The sequence below is a fragment of the Crocodylus siamensis genome, chromosome 2 (assembly GCF_052110815.1).
Source record: "Crocodylus siamensis isolate JL-2025a chromosome 2, ASM5211081v1, whole genome shotgun sequence".
NCBI lineage: Eukaryota > Metazoa > Chordata > Crocodylia > Crocodylidae > Crocodylus > Crocodylus siamensis.
The window spans coordinates 58,223,479-58,245,963 of record NC_143396.1 but is presented as its reverse complement, the minus strand read 5'-3'; the positions used below and the strand labels follow the sequence as shown (position 1 = coordinate 58,245,963).

Here is a 22,485-nt window from a genome sequence, read left to right as displayed (position 1 = left end):
ATTGTTTCAGTAAGCTTTTCCAGAGGGGGTCCCAGAAGCAGCTACTCAGTCAGTGCTTGCTTATGAAAAATCTGGTCTGCTTTCCAATAGTGTATAATGAACAATAGAGACAATAAGATAATAAAGCTGTATGCTTAACTTTCCTGTTTAACTGTTTTATTCTCTTACAGAAATTCAGACTATCTCATTCAAGCTGGTTTTTACAAAATTCTTCCGCAATAGAGCACATTGGGTTAACTCTTTTCCAAACTAACTGGAAGGATGATTATGTAAATATTCATCTAGTTGGTGCAAAAGACAAAAATGAAACCACCAAAGATACAAGTACTCAGGAGACAGATTATACAACCCTTCTGGACCAGTTTGAAACAGAGACATCAAAAGCGGGTTATCTGGATATCGGGAAACAGCAAACTTTAGCATACATCTTACATACATCAGGAACTACAGGGCTCCCCAAAGTAGTCAGAGTGCCTCATAAATGTATTGTGCCAAATATTCATCATCTTCAGTAAGTTTATCTTCCTTGACCATGTCTCCTGAATTTTCCTTTACTTTTCTTTAAAGGACTAATTCAGGGATTGAATTTTCAAAATAACTTCACAATTCAGCAGAGCCCTTGGTTGTATGAATTTGCTAAGTTTTTTTTCTCTGGGAGCTTTGTTTCATTTTGTTTCTAAATTGAATGCTGTTCATTACTTTCTTTGTGTAGCCATTTAATATGTTTCATCTGATTTTGCTGCTTCCAGATATGTCATAATATAAGCATTCTATTGCCAGTAGCCTGAATAAAATGGCTTAAGAAAGTTTGGAGTTAATCTTGTAATTCTCAGATACCCTTTCTACCTCCCGTAATGGAATTATTTTCCTTTAAAAAAAATTTTCTTGTTTTGTCCAGCTCAGCGTTCTGGTAAATATCTCCTTGGAAACTTAAATAATGGGGGAAGAATTAATTCAGCCTGGAATGGCAAAAAGTTCCAGATTTAGAGAGACATTGGTAAAAGAATATAGCCAATTCAGAATCGGAACAAAATTCACCTTCCCAGCAGTAAGGCAGATATCTTTCTAAAGGATGTGATTTAGCTCATCCAGAAGTTAAGAGCTTTATGCTGGAACTGTTTGCTGAACTACTGTGGTCAGTCTAAATAATGCAGATGATCCTGTTTGGCCTCAAAATTTATCAGTGTAGGCCAAGAGGTGGCTACTCCAACTGAGGCCCCTTCTTTAGTTAAGTTGTGTCAGACAACCTTTAAAATATGCATCTGATTTTAATCCTTAACTTTTATTATTTTAGATCCATATTTAAGATCACACAAGATGATGTGCTGTTCCTGGCCTCACCCCTGACTTTTGATCCATCTGTAGTTGAGCTGTTCATTGCTCTGACAAGTGGAGCCTCTCTACTTATAGTACCAAACCCAATTAAAATGATGCCTCAGAAGTTATCCATTGCTCTCTTTCACCGTCACAGAGTGACAGTATTGCAGGTAGGTCATTTGCAGTTTGTGTTGCTGAGATAGAAGTCTTTTGTGTCTTACTCCTTTTATGTCTTACTCCTTTGTTAGCCTGTGCTGCTTTATCATGGTAATGGATAGGAACAATATTGAAGTTCTGACAGAATTGTTCACTATAGCATCAGCTCCATTTTTGTGTCTTTGCTATCCTCTTTGTTGCCAAGCCTCTTTGTGACTCATGAAGTTTTGAAAATTATAGTTTGATGGAGTGTTCTGAGCTGCCATATGGCAGATGAGATACAACTGAAGACAAGGCTGACATGCAGCTGCTAACAGTTTTTAAAACTTTTTTCTGATTTTCACTTTGACATTTGACAATGAACTTGATCATGCTACTTGTACTCACATAAATTACCCTTAGTCATGAGAGGAGCCCCATCGCCAGAAATGCAAGCAACTAAGGAACCCATCAGTAGCGCCTTTTATAACATGGCAGTTCTTGTCACTTTTACAACAGTAAGAAACAGGATGGCTGTTTACTATCAACTGCTATCCCAAAATTGCATTTGTTTCTTTTCCTGTGATATAATTATATTTTAAAATCTCCTCCTATGTAATTTAAATTTGAATAGCCTCAAAACGTAATCTGCCTCTAAAATACATATATAAAAAGCATGAGCCTATGGAATCCTTATTCACTGAATAACCTCTGTTTTAGATAGTGTGGTATCAAATGGCACTATACAAAAGCTGTTGTGAGTGAAACAAATTACAGATTCTCTATTCTTGTGAGGAGGTACAAATTCATTTAAAAAAATCTTTTAGAGCTGTAAGAGCAGAATATATTTTATATACAGGAGATAGTGTTTATAGTCTGATTAGTAAGTGTCCTAAGTATTGCCATAAAGTAATTGGCTTTTTAAAAATAATGCTGTAATTGTGAAATATGCTAGGCCTCACTTGGGAAAGAATATTTTCTTTAATTTTTAAATAGATTTGTTAAATTTCATATTCTACCCTTATGATGTCCTTTTTACCCCTGGAGATGCATGCTTGTTTGAAAAGTTTCCTCTTCTCCTTGTGAAAAGGAGGCAGTTGGAGACTGTAGGTATAAATTCAGGGTTATTTAACAGTGAATTGCAACAGAAAAGAATCCAGCAGTTAAAAATGTTAATTACCAGATCTTGTTCTGTTTACAGTAGCTTGAGTTAGCACAATCCTGTTGTTTTGGTATCTCTCCTGTTATATTAAAACATTTTGATCATTCTTGCTTCTCTGCTGTTTTTATTAATTTTTCTCTGACCTGTTTCATGAAGGACCATCCTTAACTAGCAAATAAAATTCCCAAGCAGCTGGACAATTTTAGCAAGTGATGTTGGTTAAGAGGTTTTTTCACTTTACATTTTCCTTTATAATCACTTTCTTGATCTGTGAAGGTAAGAATCTCTTGTTGAAATAAATTGTAAAAGTGCCTTAAGGAGGTTAGTTAGAGAATACTTTTTCTGATGGTGCCTAGTCTAACTGACTGTGAAGCTGCCCTCCTTAGGAGGGTTTTGAATTTCGTGGATGGATTGAGTAAAAACTATGGAAAATTGAGATGAGTGAACACTTAGCTTCTCCCTCTCTCTTCCTCCCCCCCCCCCACTTTATTTTCACTTAAGATTCACTAAAGACTAAATGGTCAGTTGGATATTAAATAGCTCTGATTTTCGTAGTAACTAAAGAAAATTACCCAGCAAGAGAGAAATCAGTAGATCTGCCCAGTTCATGTGTAAGTTAAAACTCTTGTAGATCTGGAGGTGAAAAACATTGTATAAATGTCTGTTAAAACGCTGCCATTTTTCCCCCCAAGGAAGAAGTTTCCAAGATCCCTCTACTTAAATGTTGATAGGGAGGCCTGCATTTTCTTCTTGCGTTAGGGAAGGTGCAGTGAGGGTGTAGACAGGTGTAACAATTATATTGATATCAAAGGATGCTCGTACAAGTTGTTAAAATGAGACTGTTAGCTCAGCATGATTCTATAGCTATACAGTTTTAACAAGACTGCTCCATTTTAACTCTGCTTCATTCAGCCTCAAAGTTAGGGCAATTTAGCAAACTTGTATCACTTCAGGTTTATGCAAACTAATTCTAAAAACAACAGCTAATGAACCTTTCTGAGTTCTCCCTTCTCTTTACAGTGTACATTTGTTCATACCCTAGACACGTTTTCATCAGTCTTGATCTTAAATGTTACTTAGTTTCGCCATTAGTATTCATTAACAAGACCCTACTTCTTTGCAGAATTCTAGGGAAATCAGTGAATCTCTATATGGGTGAAGCAGTATGCATTAGTGGATTCCAGTGCAAGAGTAAGACCTATATTGCTTAACTCAATAACCCTTTGCTGTTTGACCTTTAGAGAGAGAACCAATTTCTGATGGGATAACAATGTATAACTATACTTTGTTCAACATGATGTTCCTGTTCCATTCGTTCTAATTAATCCAGTCTCTTGCAAATGTGTTAAGCATTTGGAAATGGATATAATTGCAATTGTGAATCCATTTTGCTTTTTGTTGTGAAGGAGGAAGCACTTGGGCTCTTGCAGCAGTTTCTTAAGAGCAAATATGTATGCGTTTAACAGATAATTTTGCTTTATGTTTTTTGGGGTTTTTTTCCTAAATATTGCTCAGGCAACACCAACATTTCTCAGAAAATTTGGAGCTCAGTGTATTAAGTCAAGTGTGTTGTCTGCAAGCACTTCACTCCGTGTCTTAGCCCTTGGTGGAGAATCATTTCCTGCACTGGATGTCTTGAGAAGCTGGAAGGACAGGGAAAACAAAACACACATTTTCAATCTTTATGGCATTACAGAAGTGTCAAGCTGGGCCACTTGCTACAAAGTTCCCGAAGAGGTTCTTAGTTCTGATCTTCGGTAAGAAATTTCATTGTTCTGTTTTCTACTTTGGGTGCACTTGTGGTTAAAAAGCTGACTGCTTTGAACCAAAACTACAAGCTCTTGGCAGTCATAGCCTCAAGCAGCTCAGTGGGTATAGCATGTGTGCAGAGATAAGGTCTTGAGTCATTCATTAGTTGCTGATGAACACAGCCTTAGAAATAGTAGTAATCCTTGACATTTTTTTTGGGTCAGTTTCTAAGGTCACACTTTTCACAATGTAAGTGAGTTTACTACCATGTTTACCTGAATTCAAGACCCCCCCCATAATTTAGATTCTGGACGTGGAAAATTATAACTTAGTTTTAATTTGTTACAACTTTGTTATAATTTTCCATGTATAGAATTTAATAACTGGGAGGGTCATCTTGAATTTGACCCCCACACCGTGGTGGGGGAAAATAGCAGTGGAGGAGCAGGCAACCTTATTCCTGGCATTTGTAGATTTCATAGACACTAGGGCTGGAAGGGACCATGGAAGATGATAGAGTCCAGCCCCCTGCCCCAGGGGCGGGAAGTCAGCTGGGGTCAAAGGATTCCAGCAAGAGAGACGCCCAAATGTTTCTTAAAATTGTCCAGAGTAGGTGCTTGCACCTCCTCTGGAGGCAGTCTATTCCAGGCCTTGACGGCTTGGACAGTAAAGAAATTTTTCCTTATGTCCAGCCAGAAATGGTTTTGGAGGAGTTTGTGACTTTTTGACCATGTCATCCCTTGAGGTGCTCTGGCAAACAGGCGTTCCCCCAGATCCTGATGTACACCCTTTATATACTAAGGAGCAGCCACTAGGTCCCCCCTGAGCCTGTGCTTTTCCAAGCTGAAGAGTCCCATGGCTCTCAGCCTCTCATCATAGGGCCTGTTCCCCTGCCCTCTGATCATACGCATAGCTCTCCTCTGGAATCTCTCAAATTTTTCCACATCTTTTTTAAATTGTAGAGCCCAGAATTGGATGCAGTACTCCAGCTGCAGCCTTGCCAAGGCTGAATGCAGCGGGAGGATGACATCCTGGAAGTTGCTTGAGAAGCATCTATGGATGCAAGCCAGAGTTTTGCTCACTTTACCAGCTGCAATATCACATTGGTGGCTCATATTCATCTTGTGGTCAATCATAACCCCCAAGTTCCTTTCAGCCATGGTGCTAGCAAGCATAGCACTGCCAAGCCTATAACCGTGCTGCGGGTTTTTTCCCCGATGTGGCATACCTTGCGTTTTTCAGTGTTGAATGTCATCAGGTTTTCATCCGCCCATTTTCTGAGCCTTTCGAGGTCGGCCTGGATCACCAGCCTATCCTCAGGTGTGGACACTTTACCCCAAAGTTTGGTGTCATTGGCAAACTTGGCCAGCCCATTTCTGACACCAATGTCTAAATTGTTAATAAAGATGTTAAAGTGTATAGGTCCAAGGACAGAGCCTTGGGGGACACCACTGGTCATGGCGCACCACAATAATTTACTTCCGTTGATTACCACACTCTGGGTCCAACTTCAGAGCCAGTTCCCCAGCCATTGGACTGTGATGTGGCCGAGGCCACAGTTAGCCAATTTTTCCATGAGGAAGTCGTGGGACACCAGATCAAAGGCTTTTTTAAAGTCAAGATATGTAACGTCAATCTTTTCTCCCTTGTCCAGGTGATATATCACCTGGTCGTAGGAGTTGAGATTGCTCAGGTAAGACCTACTCGCAACACACCTGTGGTGGGTGTCCCTCAGGATGTTGCCATCAGCCAGTTTGTCAAGAACAGTCTCTTTGATAATTTTTTTCCAAGATCTTTCCTGAAATAAAAGTCAGGCTGATAGGCCTGTAGTTCCCTGGATCTACTTCGCTCCCTTCCTTGACCACATTGGCCATCTTCCAATCTTCGGGCACTTCACCTGAGCATCACAAGTTCTTGAAGATCTGTGCCAGTGGCTGGGTTATGATCGCTGCCAGCTCCTTAAGTACCCTGGGGTGTAAACTGTCCGGACCAGCTCACTTGAAGGTGTCCAGCCTCTAAAGGTGTTCCTTTATATGGTCTGTGGTGATGTAGGGTAACAATTCTCCCTTACCTTGGCCATCCCATACCATGTTGAGCAGGGTGGTCCCTTGGGGCTGGTGAAAAACCAATGCAAAATACCCATTTACCCCCCCCCCCCAATCTTTCCCTCCTCCCCACCTCCCTTCCCTCCCCTGGAGTTGGCTCTGCCTCTGGCTTTGGTTCTGTGCATGAAGTACACAGTAGCTGCAGCTCTGGCCCTGGCCCCAGCCCTAGCCAGGCAATACCAGCAGTGGCACCTCTGGGCCTGGCCTGGGGCAGGTGGTGACTGCAGGTTCAGCTCTGGCCGTGGGCCCAGATCAGCTTCCCTGCTGCTGCATGGTCTCCCCCACATTCCCCATGCCCCCATGACAAACCACCTCAAGCCATCCTAGCTCCAGCCAGGCAGCAGCAGCAACAGGTCTGGCAGCTACAGCTATAGCCACTGCCTTGGCCAGGCCAGCCCCAGGCCAACACTTGAATCCAAGATGAGGTTTCCCCCTTTCACCCCATGTTTTTCACATACAGTGAAGAGCTATGACAACAATACTTAGTGCTTATCAGTCAAACTGCTTTACTAAGCAGGCAAAGCAATTTTATTTCCACTTTATGGGTATGCAGTGAGACACACAGGCGTTGGGTCCAGTTCTTCTACCTTTCCTCATATTTTACAATAACTTGCTATTCAGCTAATGGTCCTATTGATGTTACCTGGCCTGTAAACAGACATCTCATTTAAAGTGATCCTGATTAATTTGAGGCAGAATTCAAGACAAAAGAGCCCTTTACACAGAGCTCTTCCAAGCTGCATTGATGCTCCTTTGCCAGGAGGTGGCCAAGGAGAGCACACAGCCTGACAAGTTTTTCCCTAGAGGCAAATCCATCTGCCTTTGTTATAGTACAGCACCCACAATAGTAAAGAATAAGTAAATACAATGGAACACGTAACAGCTGCACTGATTAGAGCCAACTCCAATTGATTGGAGTATGGTTGTTTAGCATTACATAATTAAGTAACATCCTCAGTATATTGTGACATATAGTGCATTGATAATGACTTCCTTGATCTCTTAGTTGTGATATAGTTTTCTTCCTGTTCAGTGTACCAATAGATGTACAGTCCATTAGTTCCATGCAATTCCTGCCATCCATGACCAGGTACTTTAGGAATTTCTTAGTGCTTTACTACAGTCCTGTGCTTCAGAGGTAACTCCAGTAGTTTTCAGTACTGTTTAAGAAGCTATCCATAAATTAGGAACATTTATAATTTCTTTCACGATTTTACCCCTAAGTCTTTGTATGTTACCCTAGCAGTGCAAAGGCTGGTAAATCTTTGATGCTCCTTTGCAATGAGGCGCTCCCACCTATAACAGAATGACTTAAAAAGCTCCTGTAGCATCCCTGCAGATACCAGTGTTGTGAGTGTGATTGGTGTATGCTGTGTTCTAGTCTTATTGGCTCACAATCAACCAGTGAAATTTAATGCAGCCTGAGCTTACAAGCAGAAAAGAGACCAAGAAAAAGAAGGCCAAGGATCAAGCCCTGTAGCCTTCATGTGTGTTTTACCCATTCTGGGTACAGCTAAGAATCCAACCCCAAGTTATTTAAAGGTGAATTGCAAAGGGGAAGGAAGTCTGGATCCTTTGTTGCGGTTTTATGATGTGTATACATGACTTGGTAGAAACAGAAAAAAATCACCTTTAGAGTATAAATTGTAAGAGAGGAAATGTTGAATCTTTAAGATTTCTTCTCTCATTTATTTGAGTTAAACTTTGAACACAGTCACCAAGTTGCATATTGCTGCAGTAGAATAGGAGCAAGGGAGTAGGAGGATGTGCTTGTTTGGGGCAAAGGTACACTGCTGCTTTTAGGAGCTGCTTTTTTTTTAGTCAGCAAGAGTTTAATTTGGATCAGAATTGCAGTCAGGAAGTGGCAAGGAGTTGAAGGAGGATGGCTAGGTAGAAGCCTGGGGTAACATTGTGAGGAATAAGCTAAGTGGAGTCTCCTTGTCGCCTTTCACATTAAAGCTTTTCAGTGTCTGACAATGTTTTATTTTCATTTGAAAAAGAAAATATGCTGTGTCCCAGAAGTAATCACCAGCTGCATTTTTGGTAAATATTAATGAAACTTGTTCTCAGTAGTGGTTGCAGGTTAAAAAAAACCTGTCTAATCATGTAAAGTGGAACCTCTGTAGAAAGATGCTGGTGGTTTGTTTGTTAACTGTAACATGGAGCTTTTTACTGGTATGTCTGTACCCTGTTCTTTTTTTTTTTCCCTGTTCAAAGAAAAAAAAACTTGTATTTTATTTTATTCATCTTTTTAAATATATTTAGAGCTGATTCCTCTGTACCACTGGGATCACCGCTGCTGGGAACAACAGTTGAGGTCAAAGATGCTTGTGGTTCTACAGTTCTAGAAGGCGAGGGTCAAGTATTTATAGGTAATTTTCTATTTGTTATTATTCTTAATTGATTGGGTTTGGAGAACCATCTTGCACATGCTTTGAATTTTGTTTTCTAGAGGGAGATTGCCTTTGTAACAAAATACTCTTAAAATGTGCAGTGAAATAATTTATTATTGGAGAAAATATTTCATGTCCAATAATGCCCTGAAGGAAAATAGTATATAGGTTACACAATATTTAAACAGAGCATTAGGTTAGCTACTGATTAATTTTTGTAAAAGAAAATCTGCTTCTACTCATAATTTTTGTTTCATACAATTGGGTACTAATATATGGGTTTAAAGCTATTGTACTTTTTAAATTTTTTTATCTTCAGTAGTATCACACATTCTTCAGTGGTAAGAAAATCTAAACTCCAGAGGCTGTGTCAGCAGAGATCTGCCTAGTTCTGCTCAATTAAAGCCCAAGAAACAAAAATTCTGATACTCTTAAAAAAAACCAAAAAAACTAAGTTGGACTTCAGAGAGCTGCTCTGCAGACTGCCATTACACCCTGTAATGGCGTGGGCCACACGGGTTACCAGTGACTACCACGTGTCTAAGAGAGTAGGCAGATTTAGAGAATCCAAATTAATGGACAATAAATTAGTACAAAGCAATTTTATTTTAATGTTTTATTCCTCCTTCCATTTGGCATCATATGTATAGAAATCACTTTATGGCGCCAGGTGAATTAATTGTAGCACCCATTTGGCTTTCAGAAGTTTAGTTCCAATAGTTATTGCCTTTCCTTATTAAGCGAAGTGTTACTATTTCCTTGCTAAGTCTTTTTAATACTTCCAACTTCATGAAATATGAGTGCCATCATAATTTCATATTTATACTGTTTTAATGTTGAATATATATATAGTCAAAATCTTTTTTCTGCAGGTGGTAAAGAACGGATTTGCTTTCTTGATGATGAAGTCACTGTTCCTTTGGGTACAATGAGAGAAACCGGAGACTTTGTGAGAGTGAAAGGTGCAGAGATGTTTTTCCTGGGGCGGAAGGACAGCCAGATTAAACGTCACGGCAAACGTCTTAATATTGACTGTATTCAACAGGTGTGGTGCATGCAACATTTGTAATAGGGCACAGAAGAGATGAAAAACTAGTCACTGTGTATACAAAATTACAGTTGTTTGTGCATCAGCAACTAAGTGCTAGTGACTGAGTTGAACTTCAGGGCTAGGTTTTACTCAGCATGCATCAGCTTTCGTTTGGGTGCTGTGCATTTTAGAAAACCTTGTCACATGATTTAGTTGCCTAAATAAGAGTATTTTAGTGCTGACCTGATTTGAAATTTCTTTTTCTGTTATATATGTATTTTATGCAATTAAGTGCCAAAACTGCATAGAGGTTATTTGACAATTGAAAAATTATGAAGTGCTGAAAAGGTACCCTAATAATTACAATGCAGGAGTGAACGACAGGACTCCTAAGGCATTTATGCACATACTTTTTTTTCCAGCAACACACTGCAGATCCACCACATCGGAGCAGGCTTGATTAATCAAGGATTTACATAACTGAAATGGGTTCAAAGAAGGACTACTAAGAAGGTTAAGGGAATGGAGACTTTCTTATGGAAGAAGGTTAGAGCTGAGCTTGTTTAGTTTAACAAAAAGTTAAGGAGGGGAGAAGAGCTATTCAGACTGAAGAAATAACACTTGACACATGATCAAATAGTTACAACATGGCTATGGATACATTTAGATGGGAAATCAGAAAAGTGAAATTTTGGAAGGATCTTCTAAACCAACCCGAATCACTTGAAGATTGTAATACATGTGTTTATAGAAAAGATAACATGGTAGGAGCTTTGGATGATAGTAAGCGTGTGTGATATGTGAAATCATGTACACTGAGGTATAGTGGTAACATTGTAGAGCAGTAGGCATTTGGCAGTTCCATTCTTCAGGGCTTTTGCAAATTGCTTTTCAAGGCCAGGAGAGAGGTTTCACCTACTTCTGAATCATTTGGATATTGGCCACAGTTAAAGCTAGGATTTTTTGACTGGGTTCATACATGTTCCTGCTGGTATTTGAAAACTCAGAGGTTCTTGGGTAGAGGGTCTTGCTCTTTTGCTCAGGGTCATACCATTTACCAAAACTTGGGTCATGAAGGGATTTTCATTCTCTGTCATATAAGTATGGTGAGGTGGAGGTTCCTCCCTCTGTAGCCTGGAGCATGATCCTCTTTAAAGATCCCCTGATTAATTAACATAAGTTAACCAATTACTCTTCTATCACTGTAGTAGCAGGACATTGGAAGTGTTGTCGTCTTCTTTGGTTTTACCTGTGGCTTGCTGTAGGACAATAGTTCTCAACAGGGGTGCTGCAAAATCCTTTTGAGGGTGCTCTGGGGTGTTGGGAGATAAGTATTTGCTCCCCCCCCCCCGGCCTCTATGTAATGAGATAAGCTTACCTCCCCAGTTCGTGAAGCTAAACACAGGCTTGTCCATGCCTGGCTCCAGTGCAGGGAGGTTAGCTTATAATTATCCTTGCTCCTTGTCTTCCTGCTCTGCAAGGAGCCAAATGGACACTCCTCTGTGCCCTCTGTACCTGTGCCATTAGTTAAGTGCTGCAGTAAATAAATTAGTTACTGAAGAGGAGTGCCACTTAAATCACAAGAGTTACAAAGGTGTGCCAGGAGATTGAGAATCACTGCTGTGGGATGATCTTGGTATATTTGATTTTGTGCCTTATGATAGTTGTGAAGTTTAACAGTTGTGATTGGAGGAGCTTTGGGGTGCATGGTTTCAAATGCAGGGATTAGATTGAGTGGCCCAGTCCTTCCTCAAGTGCTGTATTCCTGAAAAGGAGATAAGATATAATACAGAGCAGCAGGACATATTCAAGCTGTTTAGATAGCAAGTACAACTCCATTGCTCTCAAGTGTGTTACATCAAAGCAATGTTTGGCTAGAAAATCAATGAGGCAGACAGATGTATTCTTTATCAACATGAAAGTTGGTTCTCCCTCCTATGACCCTTTGAAAAGAACTCTGGAGACTAAGATTCTTTGGGGGAACTAGAACCTGCCCTGAATGCATGAATATGCCATCTCTGTGTCTAAATGTAAACAGGAGCTTATTTCCAGCTAAGAGAAGAGAGGGTATGCTTAGTGAGTTTTTTAATAATAGAACACATTTTAACATTTGTTGGGGGAAGGTCCAATGAGATGAGGGTTAGAAATACTTGGACACAAAATCTGCTTAATAAATATTAAAATAGCTTACTGACGGGTTTTTAGTGAATGTGGAAGCCTTACCAAGGTGGGAAGGATCGAGACAGCTGCCACCAAGAAGAAGCAACAGATGGTGGTGGTTGGAGACACCCTTTTGCAGGGAATGGAGGGAGCCATCTGCCGACTTGCCCTGTTGTCTTGGGAAGTCTGCTGCTTGCCTGGAGCCCGGATCTGAGATGTTACTGAGGGATTACCAAGACTCATCTGGCCCTCTGACTACTACCCCATGCTGCTCATCCACATGGGCACTAATGATACTGCCAGGGGAGACCCTGAGCAGATCAAAAGTGACTACAGGGCTTTGGGTGCAAGAGTGAGGGGGTATGGAGCTCAGGTTGTGTTCTCTTTAATCCTTCCAGTCAAGGGAAAGGGCCCGGGCAGGAACAGGTGCATGCTGCAAATCAATACCTGGCTGTACAGATGGTGTTGCCAGCAGGGATTTGGCTTCTTTGGCCATGGGATGTTCTTCCAAGAAGAAGGATTGCTCGGAAGAAATGAAATCCACCTCACGAAGAGAGGGAAGAGCATCTTTGCAGACAGGCTCGCTAACTTAGCGAGGAGGGATTTCAACTAGGTTCACTGTGGGATGGAGGCTAAAGCCTTGAGATAGGCAAAGTGGGAGACCTGGAAGAAGAGCAAGCGGGACGGGGCAACAGGGGAGGTGCTCTCATACTTCCTGAGAAATCAGGGCAATTGACTATTTACCTCAGGTGCCTGTACGTAAATGCACGGAGTCAGGGAAACAAGCAGGAACAATTGAGAGTCCTTGCACAGTTATGAAACTATGATGTGATTGGAGTAACAGACTTGATGGAATAGCTTGTATGACTGGAGCACTGTCATGGATGAGTACGAACTGTTCAGGAAGGACAGGCAAGGAAGAGGAGGAGGAGTTGCGTTTTATGTAAAAGAGCCATATGATTACTCAGAGCCCCAGTATGAAACTAGATAGCCCTGTTGATGAAAGTCTCTGTGTTAGAGAGCAACAAGGGTGATGCTGTGGTGGGGATCTGTTGTAGACCACCAGACCAGGAGGAAGTTGTGGATGAAGGTTTCTTCACACAGCTAGTGGAAGTTTCCCAGGCACAAGTCCTGGTTCTCATGAGGGACATCAGTTGCCCTGGTATCTGCTGGGAGGGCAGTACACCAGTGCCCAAGCAATCCTGGAAGTTTTTGGAGAGTGTTGGGGACAACTTCTTTGTGCAACTGCTGGAACAGTCAACTAGGTGCTGTGCTCTTCTTGACCTGCTGCTCATAAATAGGGAAGGATTGGTGGGGAATGTAGTAATGGATGGCAACTTGGGTAACAGTGACCGTGAAACAATTGAATTAAGGATCCTGAGGAAAGGAAGGATGGAGAGCAGCATCGTAAGGAACCTGGACTTCAGAAAAGCAGACTCTGATTCACTCTGGGAACTCATGGGCAGGGTCCTCTGGGAAGCCGATTTGAGGAGGAGAAGAGTCCAGGAGAGCTGGCTGTACTTTAAAGAAGACTTACTTGAGGGTGCAGGAACAAACCATCTCGACATGCAGAAAGACTAGCAAGTATGGCAGAAGATCAGCTTGGCTTTGCAGGAGCTCTTCAGTAAACTAAGTCGCAAAAAGGAAGCTTATAAGAAGTGGAAACTTGGACAAACAACTAGGAAGGAGTATAAAAGCATTACTTGGGCTTGCAGGGATAAAGTAGGAAGACCAAAGCGCAATTGGAGTTGCAGCTAACAAAGGACAAGAAGGGTTTCTACAAGTATGTTGGTAGCAAGAGGAGGATCAGGGAAAGTGTGCTTCCCTTACTGGATAGGGGAAGCAACCTTGTAACAGAGGATGCAGAAAAGGCTGAAGTAGTAATCAATGCTTTCTTCACAGGCAAGGTCAGCTCCCAGACTAGTGCACCAGGCAGCCCAGTTTGGGGAGGAGGTGAGCAGCCAACAGTGGCGAAAAAACAGGTTAGGAACTGTTTAAACATATACAAGTCCATGGGGCTATAGGGATGCACCTGAGGGTGCTGAGGGAGTTGGTTGATATGATTGCAGCCATAGGCCATCATCTTTGAAAACTCATGGTGATCAGGAGAGGTCCCGGATGATTGGAAAAGGGCAAACATAGTGCCCATATTTAAGAAAGGGAAAAAGGAGTATCCAGGGAACTACAGACCAGCCAGCCTCACCTCAGTCCTGGAAAAATCATTGAGCAGCTCCTCAAGGAATCCATTTCTAAGTGCTAGGAGGAGAAGTTGCTTGAAGACAGTTAAAATGGATACACCAGGAGCATGTCATGCCTAACCAACCTGTTTGCCTTCTCTGACAAGGTGACTGACTCTGTGGGTGCAGAGAGACCGGTGGATGTGATATACCTTGATTTTAGCAAGGCTTTTGATACAGTCTTCCACAACATTCTCACAGGAAGGCTAAGGAAGTACAGGTTGAATGCATGGACTGTGTAAGGTGAATAGAAAACCGGCTGAAGCATCAGGCTCAAATGGTAGCACTCAATGGCTTGATGTCTAGTTGGCAGCCAGTATCAAGTGGAGTGCCCCAGAGATGAGTCCTGGGGCCAGTTTTGTTCAGTGTATTCATCAGCAACCTGGACGATGGCACAGAATGTACTGTCAGCAAGTTTGCAGATGACACCAAGCTGGGAGGAGTAGTAGATAACGCAGAAGGGTAGGGCAAGATTCAGAGTGACGTAGACAAATTGGAGGATTGGGCCAAAATTAATCTCATGAGGTTCAACAAGGACAAGAGCAAAGTTCTGCACTTAACGCGTAACAATCCCATGCACCAGTACAGGCTGGGGCTGACTGGCTGGGCAGAGGGTAAGACTGAGGGAACTGGGCTTATTTAGCCTGGAGAAAAGGAGACTGAGAGGGGATTTAATAGCAGCCTTCAACTACCTGAAGAGGATGGAATTAGGCTGTTTTAAGTGGTGGCGGATGACAGAATAAGGAGCAACAGTCTCAAGTTGGAGCAAGGGAAGTTTAGGTTGAATATTACGAAGAATTTTCTTACTAGGAGGGTAGTAAAACACTGGAACAGGTTACCCAGAGAGGTGGTGGAATCTCTATCCTTGGAGGTTTTGAAGATCCGGCTAGACAAAGCTTTGGCTGGGATGATGTAGTTGGTCCTGATTTGAGCAGGGGGTTGAACTAGATGACCTTCTGAGGTTCCTTCCAACCCTAATTTTCTATGGTTCTGTGGACCAAATCCTACTGTTAGTTATAACTGGTGAAATTTTTGGATCAGTTGAATTGTACATTTTTAATATTTGTAATGGAGGCACATTAATTTGAGTACAGGACATTTACGGTAACTTTAGTCTCTTAGCAACTACATACATATCTAAGTGACTGGCTTAGTACCTGTGGCTCTTGGTGTCTCTGTTCCCTTCCCACCTTGTCTTGTCCCTCCATACAACATGCTTTAACTTTGGCTTCCACTCCTAAGTTCTTGCTATCATTGTAGTTGTAATTGAAGGCAGAATTTGTTCCGCAGGATCCATTTTAAATTTTTTTTTCAGTAGAATGCATTTCCATCTAAAATCAATGTTTTTCTTCAGGATAGCTGCTGAGCTATGTCTCATATTGTGTTCTTGGTTCACATAGTCGTACCTGCGCATTTGATGTTGAGGGCCTAGTTTAGGTATATATTATAGTGGTGTTCAAATTGAAGGATGATAGCGTGTCTTTAGCCTGACTCTCTGTCTAGCTAAAGCAGTACATACTGAATCATACATTTAAGATTGGTTACTGTCAAATGGGCTAAGCTTTTATCTATCCCTTGGGTTATTCAGTTTAGACTCTAGCCCAGGTAGAGTAAAGTTGTTTCCATATGATGACTCTTTATTGATGAGTATGTGGGTTTCAGTTTAGTTCCACAATGAGCATTCCTATGGGAAAAGCTGAGATTACCCATAGACGGCCACCATGTGTGTCCCTATCAGGAGTTAGAAAACTTCAGACAGCATAATTCTTGAGGTCTTTGGTAGCACATAGGCCTCTCCCATGCAATCCTTGGGAGGAATGAATGTTCAGTGTGAATTTTATCACTGTTTCTCCTGCATTGTTCTTGTGGTATGTTGGTATAGGTCATTGAGTTGTTTGCTCTACCACTAACTGTAATAGTTGTTCTATGGATTTAAACATATTTATTTGCCAGTACTGACACCTGACAGTTCTCATGAGCTAAATTATTGTATAACTTCAAAAAATGGTGGAAGGATAGTGGGACTTTTATGACTTGCGGTTCAGTTGCAGTAGCTGCCAGTAACAAAACATAAATAATGCTTTCTTTTTTTATTTGTTGTGCCTTTTTACTGCCCTTTAGAATAAATAAGACTTAATATTCTTGTATTGCAGGCTGCTGAAAGTCTTTGTCAGGTGGAAGCCTGTGCAGTAATATGGTATCAGCAGGAAAAATTAGTCCTGTTTGTTGTACCCAAAGACAATTTAGCAGAAGAAGATGCTTTTAAAGAACTCCAAAAATGTCTCCCAGTTCATGCAGTCCCAGATGAGCTTGTGCTGATTGAAGCTTTGCCGTTGACATTACATGGTAATTGAAATGGTTTGACATATGCCCTTTAGTTCAAAGGCTGATACACACCTCTCAGTTCAGTTTAACTGTTGCATAAAAGCTAATTATGTCTCTCTCTTTTTATTTATTCCCAGTTTTTGACCAAAATAGGAAATGATAGCTAGTGCATGCACTATTAATTCTTATGTTATTGCTTTGTGCTCTAATATGACCCTTAGTAATAACTGTTGCTGCTATCTACGGCTAGTTCTGCAACATCTTACTCTTACTGTATTCTTGTATAATGTGTATTTTAATCCTTATATTCTTTGGAACTGAATAGTAGCAATAGAAGTAATTTTCTATTAAAAATGCATAGATTTCTTTTCTCAGCCAGTCCCCCTGCCTGTTAAATTAGTGGTGAAACAGCTGTCTTTAGTTAGGGAAGAAGCGGGCATGGTATATGTGTTTGCAATGCTATGCATGTGTCATAAGGTGCATTCTTCCAGAGAGAGATCACATTTTGTGTGGATGAAGTCAATCAGTTTAAAAAGTAGGGGTACAAATAAAAAAAAGTCTAGTCTGAAACAGAGATGAGTATTTGGATCACAGCATGCATCTGGAAATATAAACTTTTAAAAAAGTAATGAAAAAGTACTTTCTTTTTTGTTCTGTGTGAAGGTAAAATTAATACGTCTGAACTGAACAAGATTTACAGTGCCCATCTGAACTCCATAAGGCGTGACAATAAGCTGAATGGAGCAGAGGAATTGTGGGAAAGATTGCAGCATTTATGGAAGGTAGTATTTTAAGTGACCTTTTTATCACTGCAAGTGGATCATTATATATGTGTCAGGAATTAAACAGTTTTAATAAGTGTGACTAATGCAACAGAATATTCTTCTATACCTACATTAAGCATTGTTGCTCCATCTCTTCAGTTAGAACTTAAATACAGCTTCTCTGTAAGAGCCAGGGGGGAGTCATTTATTTTTTTCCCCATAAGGTGAAGTTGCAGACTGTAATGGTGGTAAACAGTTAGTGTATATAGGATGAATTATTGACACACAGTATGTCAGCAGTTTCTGAATGCTTCCCCCCATACTAAACTAGACATCCCTAAAAGGAGCTAGTAATTGGGGCATGGAGATTTTCAACAAAGCAGCTACCATATAACTAGAATTTATGTACTAGGTTCCTTTTTATGAACTGGAAAGCTCAATTTATTTTCTTTGTTAAATAGATGGGATGCTGTCTTGAACTGCCTGGTTTTGCTGTATATTGATTCCTATGATGAATACATGTTTATAAGACCATTCTTATGGCAAAAGAGTGGGGGGCAAAATTGGAACATAAAATTCAATTAGTATTACTGAAATTGATGTGTGCCCATAGGGCTTGACTGGCCCAAATTAAAATAAATAAATAAAAAAGCAGCAATGATCCCACAAGTTGCTGAGCACTTTTAGTTCCTGTTACCTTCAGTGGGAGTTCTGAGCATCTGACAGGCTCCCTGCTCCAATCTTCTAGTGCCTGTACATGTACCTTACAGATTATTTTCTCTTCTTCTCTAGTCCATTCTAAGTCTTCCAGATGAGCCTTTCAGCATTTCCAAAGACTCAGTGTTCCTGTACAGTGGTGGAGACTCTATAAAATTGCTACGGTTTCATGATGAAATTGAGAATCTGGTAGGCAAGGCCATACCTGGGCTCCTTGAAGTCATTCTTAGCAGTTCTGTTGCTGAGGTTTACAGGCTTGTTCTGAAAACTGTGTTTCCAAGTGAGGACCAACTTAAAAATCCTAACACCTCTATGAAGAGAAAACTGAATGACAGCAGTGGAGAGGAGGCTCGTGAAGAACATGTGAACATTAAATCTGGAGGGTCTGTTACTGTTGCTGCAGGTTTGATTTCATTTGTTGCATTAAGTCGAGGAAGTCATATCTTCTGTGTGAACTGCTCCAAGTCTTTTATAAATCTAAGTAATGTGAGACAGGCAAGAACCAAATTAAGACAATCACCATTGTCCTCACCTCCTGTAATTTCTAATATAATGAAAACTGAAGAGAGGCGGAGTGATCCAACAAATGTCAGCAAAGCAGATGAAATGGGTCCTGCACAAGGATCTCTTGAAAAAGACAATTCTATACCAATAGCTAAGTTTCTAATAGGTGTAAGATGGACAACTAGTACTGGCAAATGTGTAGATGCCTCACCATTGGTTATAGTACCAGCGACAGATGATATGTCTGCTACTGTATATATTGGGTCTCATTCTCACACAATGCAAGCAATTGATCTAGACTCAGGAAAAATCAAATGGGAGAGAATCCTTGGAGACCGCATTGAATCCTCTGCATGTGTGTCAAAGTGTGGCAGTTTCATTGTTGTTGGTACGTATTTTCCTATTTTTAATCCTTTTTCTCTTTTAGAATTTAAATATTTTTAAGAGTTTATTTAATCTCTGTCAGTATGTAAGTATCAGCTCTCTTTTCTTCCCCTCAGTCAAAAGCTTGACTACAGAAAATAAATGAGAACACAAGGAGGAAGTAGTTTCAGAAATGAATTATTGGAGGGCAGCTTAATGGATCATAATTAAGTTCATTCCTTTTTTTTTTGGTGCCAGTATTGGCATCAGTTGATTTGTTCTTTTTCTTGATTGGTCTGTACTGATAACTGTTAACAAGTACAGGTATTTTTATAGGGTTTAATTAGCATTTGACTATTGGGCTGCTTAAGAAGCATGATGCATTTGACTATTGGGCTGCCTTGCATATTTTTCATTTGTCACTTATTACTAATCTATTGAAAACAAGGGGGGGACTTTTATCATCTGATCAGGTGAAGACAGAGTAATTAAATACTGTTATCTTTCTAACAAATGTGTTCACCCCAATATGTGTATATTTCTAAGTTCTAAAGTCTAAAAAGTGTAATTAGCCTTGAGTTCTACACAAAACAAGTGACTAGTCATTAGATAAGTGTGTTGATTGATTTCTGTTTAGCCTGAAGGTAACAGAAATCTGCTGATGTAGTATTAGGAACTAAATAGTTGCTGGAATTGTATCTTGGAGTTTATTAAGCAAAACTGAACATAGTAAGTCTCTATGTCTTTATTTCCAAAAGTATAAATGAGAATATTAGTAATTTAATTAACATGCCTTCCTCCTCCATGTTTAATATCTCACGCTTTCCTCTAACAAATTTCACAGTAATAACATTGAAAGAGCAGTGAAAAAGGCATAGCTTTAAACTTGATTTGGAATGAATGAAGTGTGCAGTTAATATTAATTGCACCTGTATGGTAATAACGTTGGCAAAAGCTTGAATACTGAAAAATGCTAGGAAATATAGTGAGAAGTCAACCTATTTTTTTCACCACCAATATTGCAGGTGCAACTGATCCAAATACTTTTCTCCCCCTCCCCCTATTACATTTCATTTTATACAGGAGGTTACAATGGTTTAGTGTATGTGCTTAGAAGCAATAATGGGGAAACACACTGGGTGTTTACGACTGAGGATGCTGTGAAAAGCTCTGCAGCTCTAGATCCTTCTACTGGACTAGTCTACATTGGATCACATGATCAGCATGTATATGCTTTGGATATTTATGTAAGAAGTCACTTTTAACTAACTTTCAATGTAAACTGTCTGTTCTAGGCCTGATCTAAAGTAACACCAGCTGAAAGTCTATAGAATTAGCAACCACGAGAGCACTAACATAAGTGGGCAACCACCTGCCACCTATCCTCTAAACGGTGAGCTAAAATTGCTGCCTTGAAGTGGGGTTAGATAACATGGTAGTAAAACACTTCTGGCAGTCTTCCATAATGTGCTCCCAGTGTTGCTAACATTGGGTCAGAGCAACAGCACTGTCACTAAATTTTCCCAACCTCCTTAATTCAAGACTAGACTGTGCACACCCTGTGTTAGCAACTTATAATAGTCCCACAGTTTGAGATGGTGTAGACTTCTTTAAGTGTGTGTTCGGGGAGAAAGAAAGTAATATTGTAAGTATATTGCATATGTAATTGCTGAGTTTCCAATATTTAGCTCTGTGGGAGAAGAAACTCTTACTTTTCTTCTCAGCAAGTGATGATGAATAGTAGTATTCCCTTAAGTAGTATTTCCTAAATAAACCTACTTTTTGAGAGAACATTTACATTTGAGAGCTCTCGGAAATACCATCCTGACCTTTTAACTCCCAGTTATCAGATTGTATAACTTCTTATTTATATTTTTCTTCTGTTGACAGAAAAAGGAGTGTATCTGGAAGTTGCACTGTGAGGGTGGAGCTGTGTTTGCTTCTCCTTGTCTAAGCCTGTTGCCACATCACTTGTATATTGCTACACTAAGAGGATGTTTACTGGCTGTAAATCCAGTATGTACTTTTCCTGCTATATCTGGTCCCAAACCTAAGCATCTTATTCAGCCAAGAGACCTTCTGTAGTTCGGAGTAGTTTTGCTTTAGTAAGAACTGCAAGGTCATGCCTTATAGCAGGACTGTCTAACTTGCAACCACTCAGTTGTGTGCACTCTGCAAGGAGTTAACTTCTTGTTTTTGGGCTTCAACTGACTGTAGCTCCTCCCATCACTCCTTCCTTTGGCTTCTGCTTCCACCACAGGGGGTGGGTGGTGCAGCACAGCCCAAGGTACCAAGGGAGCACACATTCAAGGATTTGAGGGTGGGGACTGTGGTGCTTAAGCAGCACAGTGCAGCATGGGAGTGCCTGTGGCTTGTGGTCAAGCAGCCCATGTGGTGTGTAACCGCCAGCTGGTTAAAAGTTGGACGGCCCTACTGTATCATGACAGTCATTTTCATTTAAGAATCTCATTTCTGTTGAGAAGGAGATCAATATTACCACCCCCATTTTGAGCATAGAAACATAAGAAGCAGAGGGCCTTGCTGCTTGCCCAAGACCACATGTTGGGCAAAGTGTGGCCTACAAGGAGTTAATTTCTGGTTAACTCTGCAAGGAGTTAACTTCTGGGAGTAGTACTCAGGACAAGAAATAGAGATTTGGGAGATATCTGTTAAACCATTGGGTGTGAAGGGGACTGCTTGGTTTTGTCCAAATGGCTGAAGAAAAATTTGAAAAATGACTTGAGCAAGACATTAAAAAAAGAAAAATTCTTTCATTTCTCCTGTTATCTCAACTCTAGCACCCCCGTATCATAGTGGGTCTCTCCGCTTTGCCACCATTTGCAACAGGCCCTGCAATCCATCATCCACCCACATGAAGCCCTCCAAAACCAGCCCTTCACCATTTTTGGCACCTACCCATCAACCATGATAAACTTCCCCAAAAGCATCCAAACCTCTTCTCAGGGATCAGCTGCTTCCTTGAACCCTCTTTTCTCTTGCGAATATTCCCAGTCCCAGCCCAGTTACAAGAGCAATGATTTGCCTTTTAGGTTTGCACAGCATTTTGGATCAAGCTACGTGTATTACACTTTGTCATTCACAGGACACGGGGAGTAAAATCTGGAAAAGCTCCTGTGGAAAACCTCTCTTCTCTTCCCCACACTGCAGCGTGCAGTACGTCTGTGTTGGATGTGTGGATGGAAATCTGTACTGCTTTAGTCACTCTGGTGAAAAGGTAAAAAGCCTTTGCTGATTTATTTAGTGGTGCTATTTCTTGCTTTCATCACAATTTTGGATTAGCTTTTTTATTAATAAAACTTAGTTACGTAACAGTTGTCTTGAGGATTCAGTGATAAACATACAGTAGCTCTGACACCTGCCATGTGAGTCACTGTGTACTCATTTTGCAGAACAGCTAATTGGAATACAGAGAAAGCAAGAAGTTTAGCCAAGTTTATCCACGAGCTCAGAGGCACAGCAAGAAATAGGCCCAGAATCCCCGGACTCATCATTCATAATGCAGA

At 40.7% G+C, this 22,485-nt stretch overlaps 1 protein-coding gene across 10 annotated transcripts in view; it reads left to right on the top strand.

Moving 5' to 3' along the window:
* The window catches only part of AASDH (aminoadipate-semialdehyde dehydrogenase), a 33,271-nt gene that overhangs the window by 7,049 nt on the left and 3,737 nt on the right, over positions 1-22,485 (top strand). For 8 of the 10 annotated variants that reach the window (XM_090035964.1, XM_090035969.1, XM_090035968.1 and 5 more), the window contains 11 exons: positions 171-511; positions 1,295-1,487; positions 4,130-4,371; positions 8,734-8,840; positions 9,734-9,906; positions 16,442-16,634; positions 17,277-17,395; positions 18,170-18,986; positions 20,045-20,208; positions 20,852-20,977; positions 22,065-22,196. In XM_090035964.1, the coding sequence (XP_089892090.1) occupies positions 171-511; positions 1,295-1,487; positions 4,130-4,371; positions 8,734-8,840; positions 9,734-9,906; positions 16,442-16,634; positions 17,277-17,395; positions 18,170-18,986; positions 20,045-20,208; positions 20,852-20,977; positions 22,065-22,196 (2,607 nt within the window). Of the gene's footprint in view, positions 1-170; positions 512-1,294; positions 1,488-4,129; positions 4,372-8,733; positions 8,841-9,733; positions 9,907-16,441; positions 16,635-17,276; positions 17,396-18,169; positions 18,987-20,044; positions 20,209-20,851; positions 20,978-22,011; positions 22,197-22,485 lie in introns of all 10 variants that reach the window. The other 2 variants (XR_016440709.1, XM_090035972.1) reach the window with 1 other exon arrangement.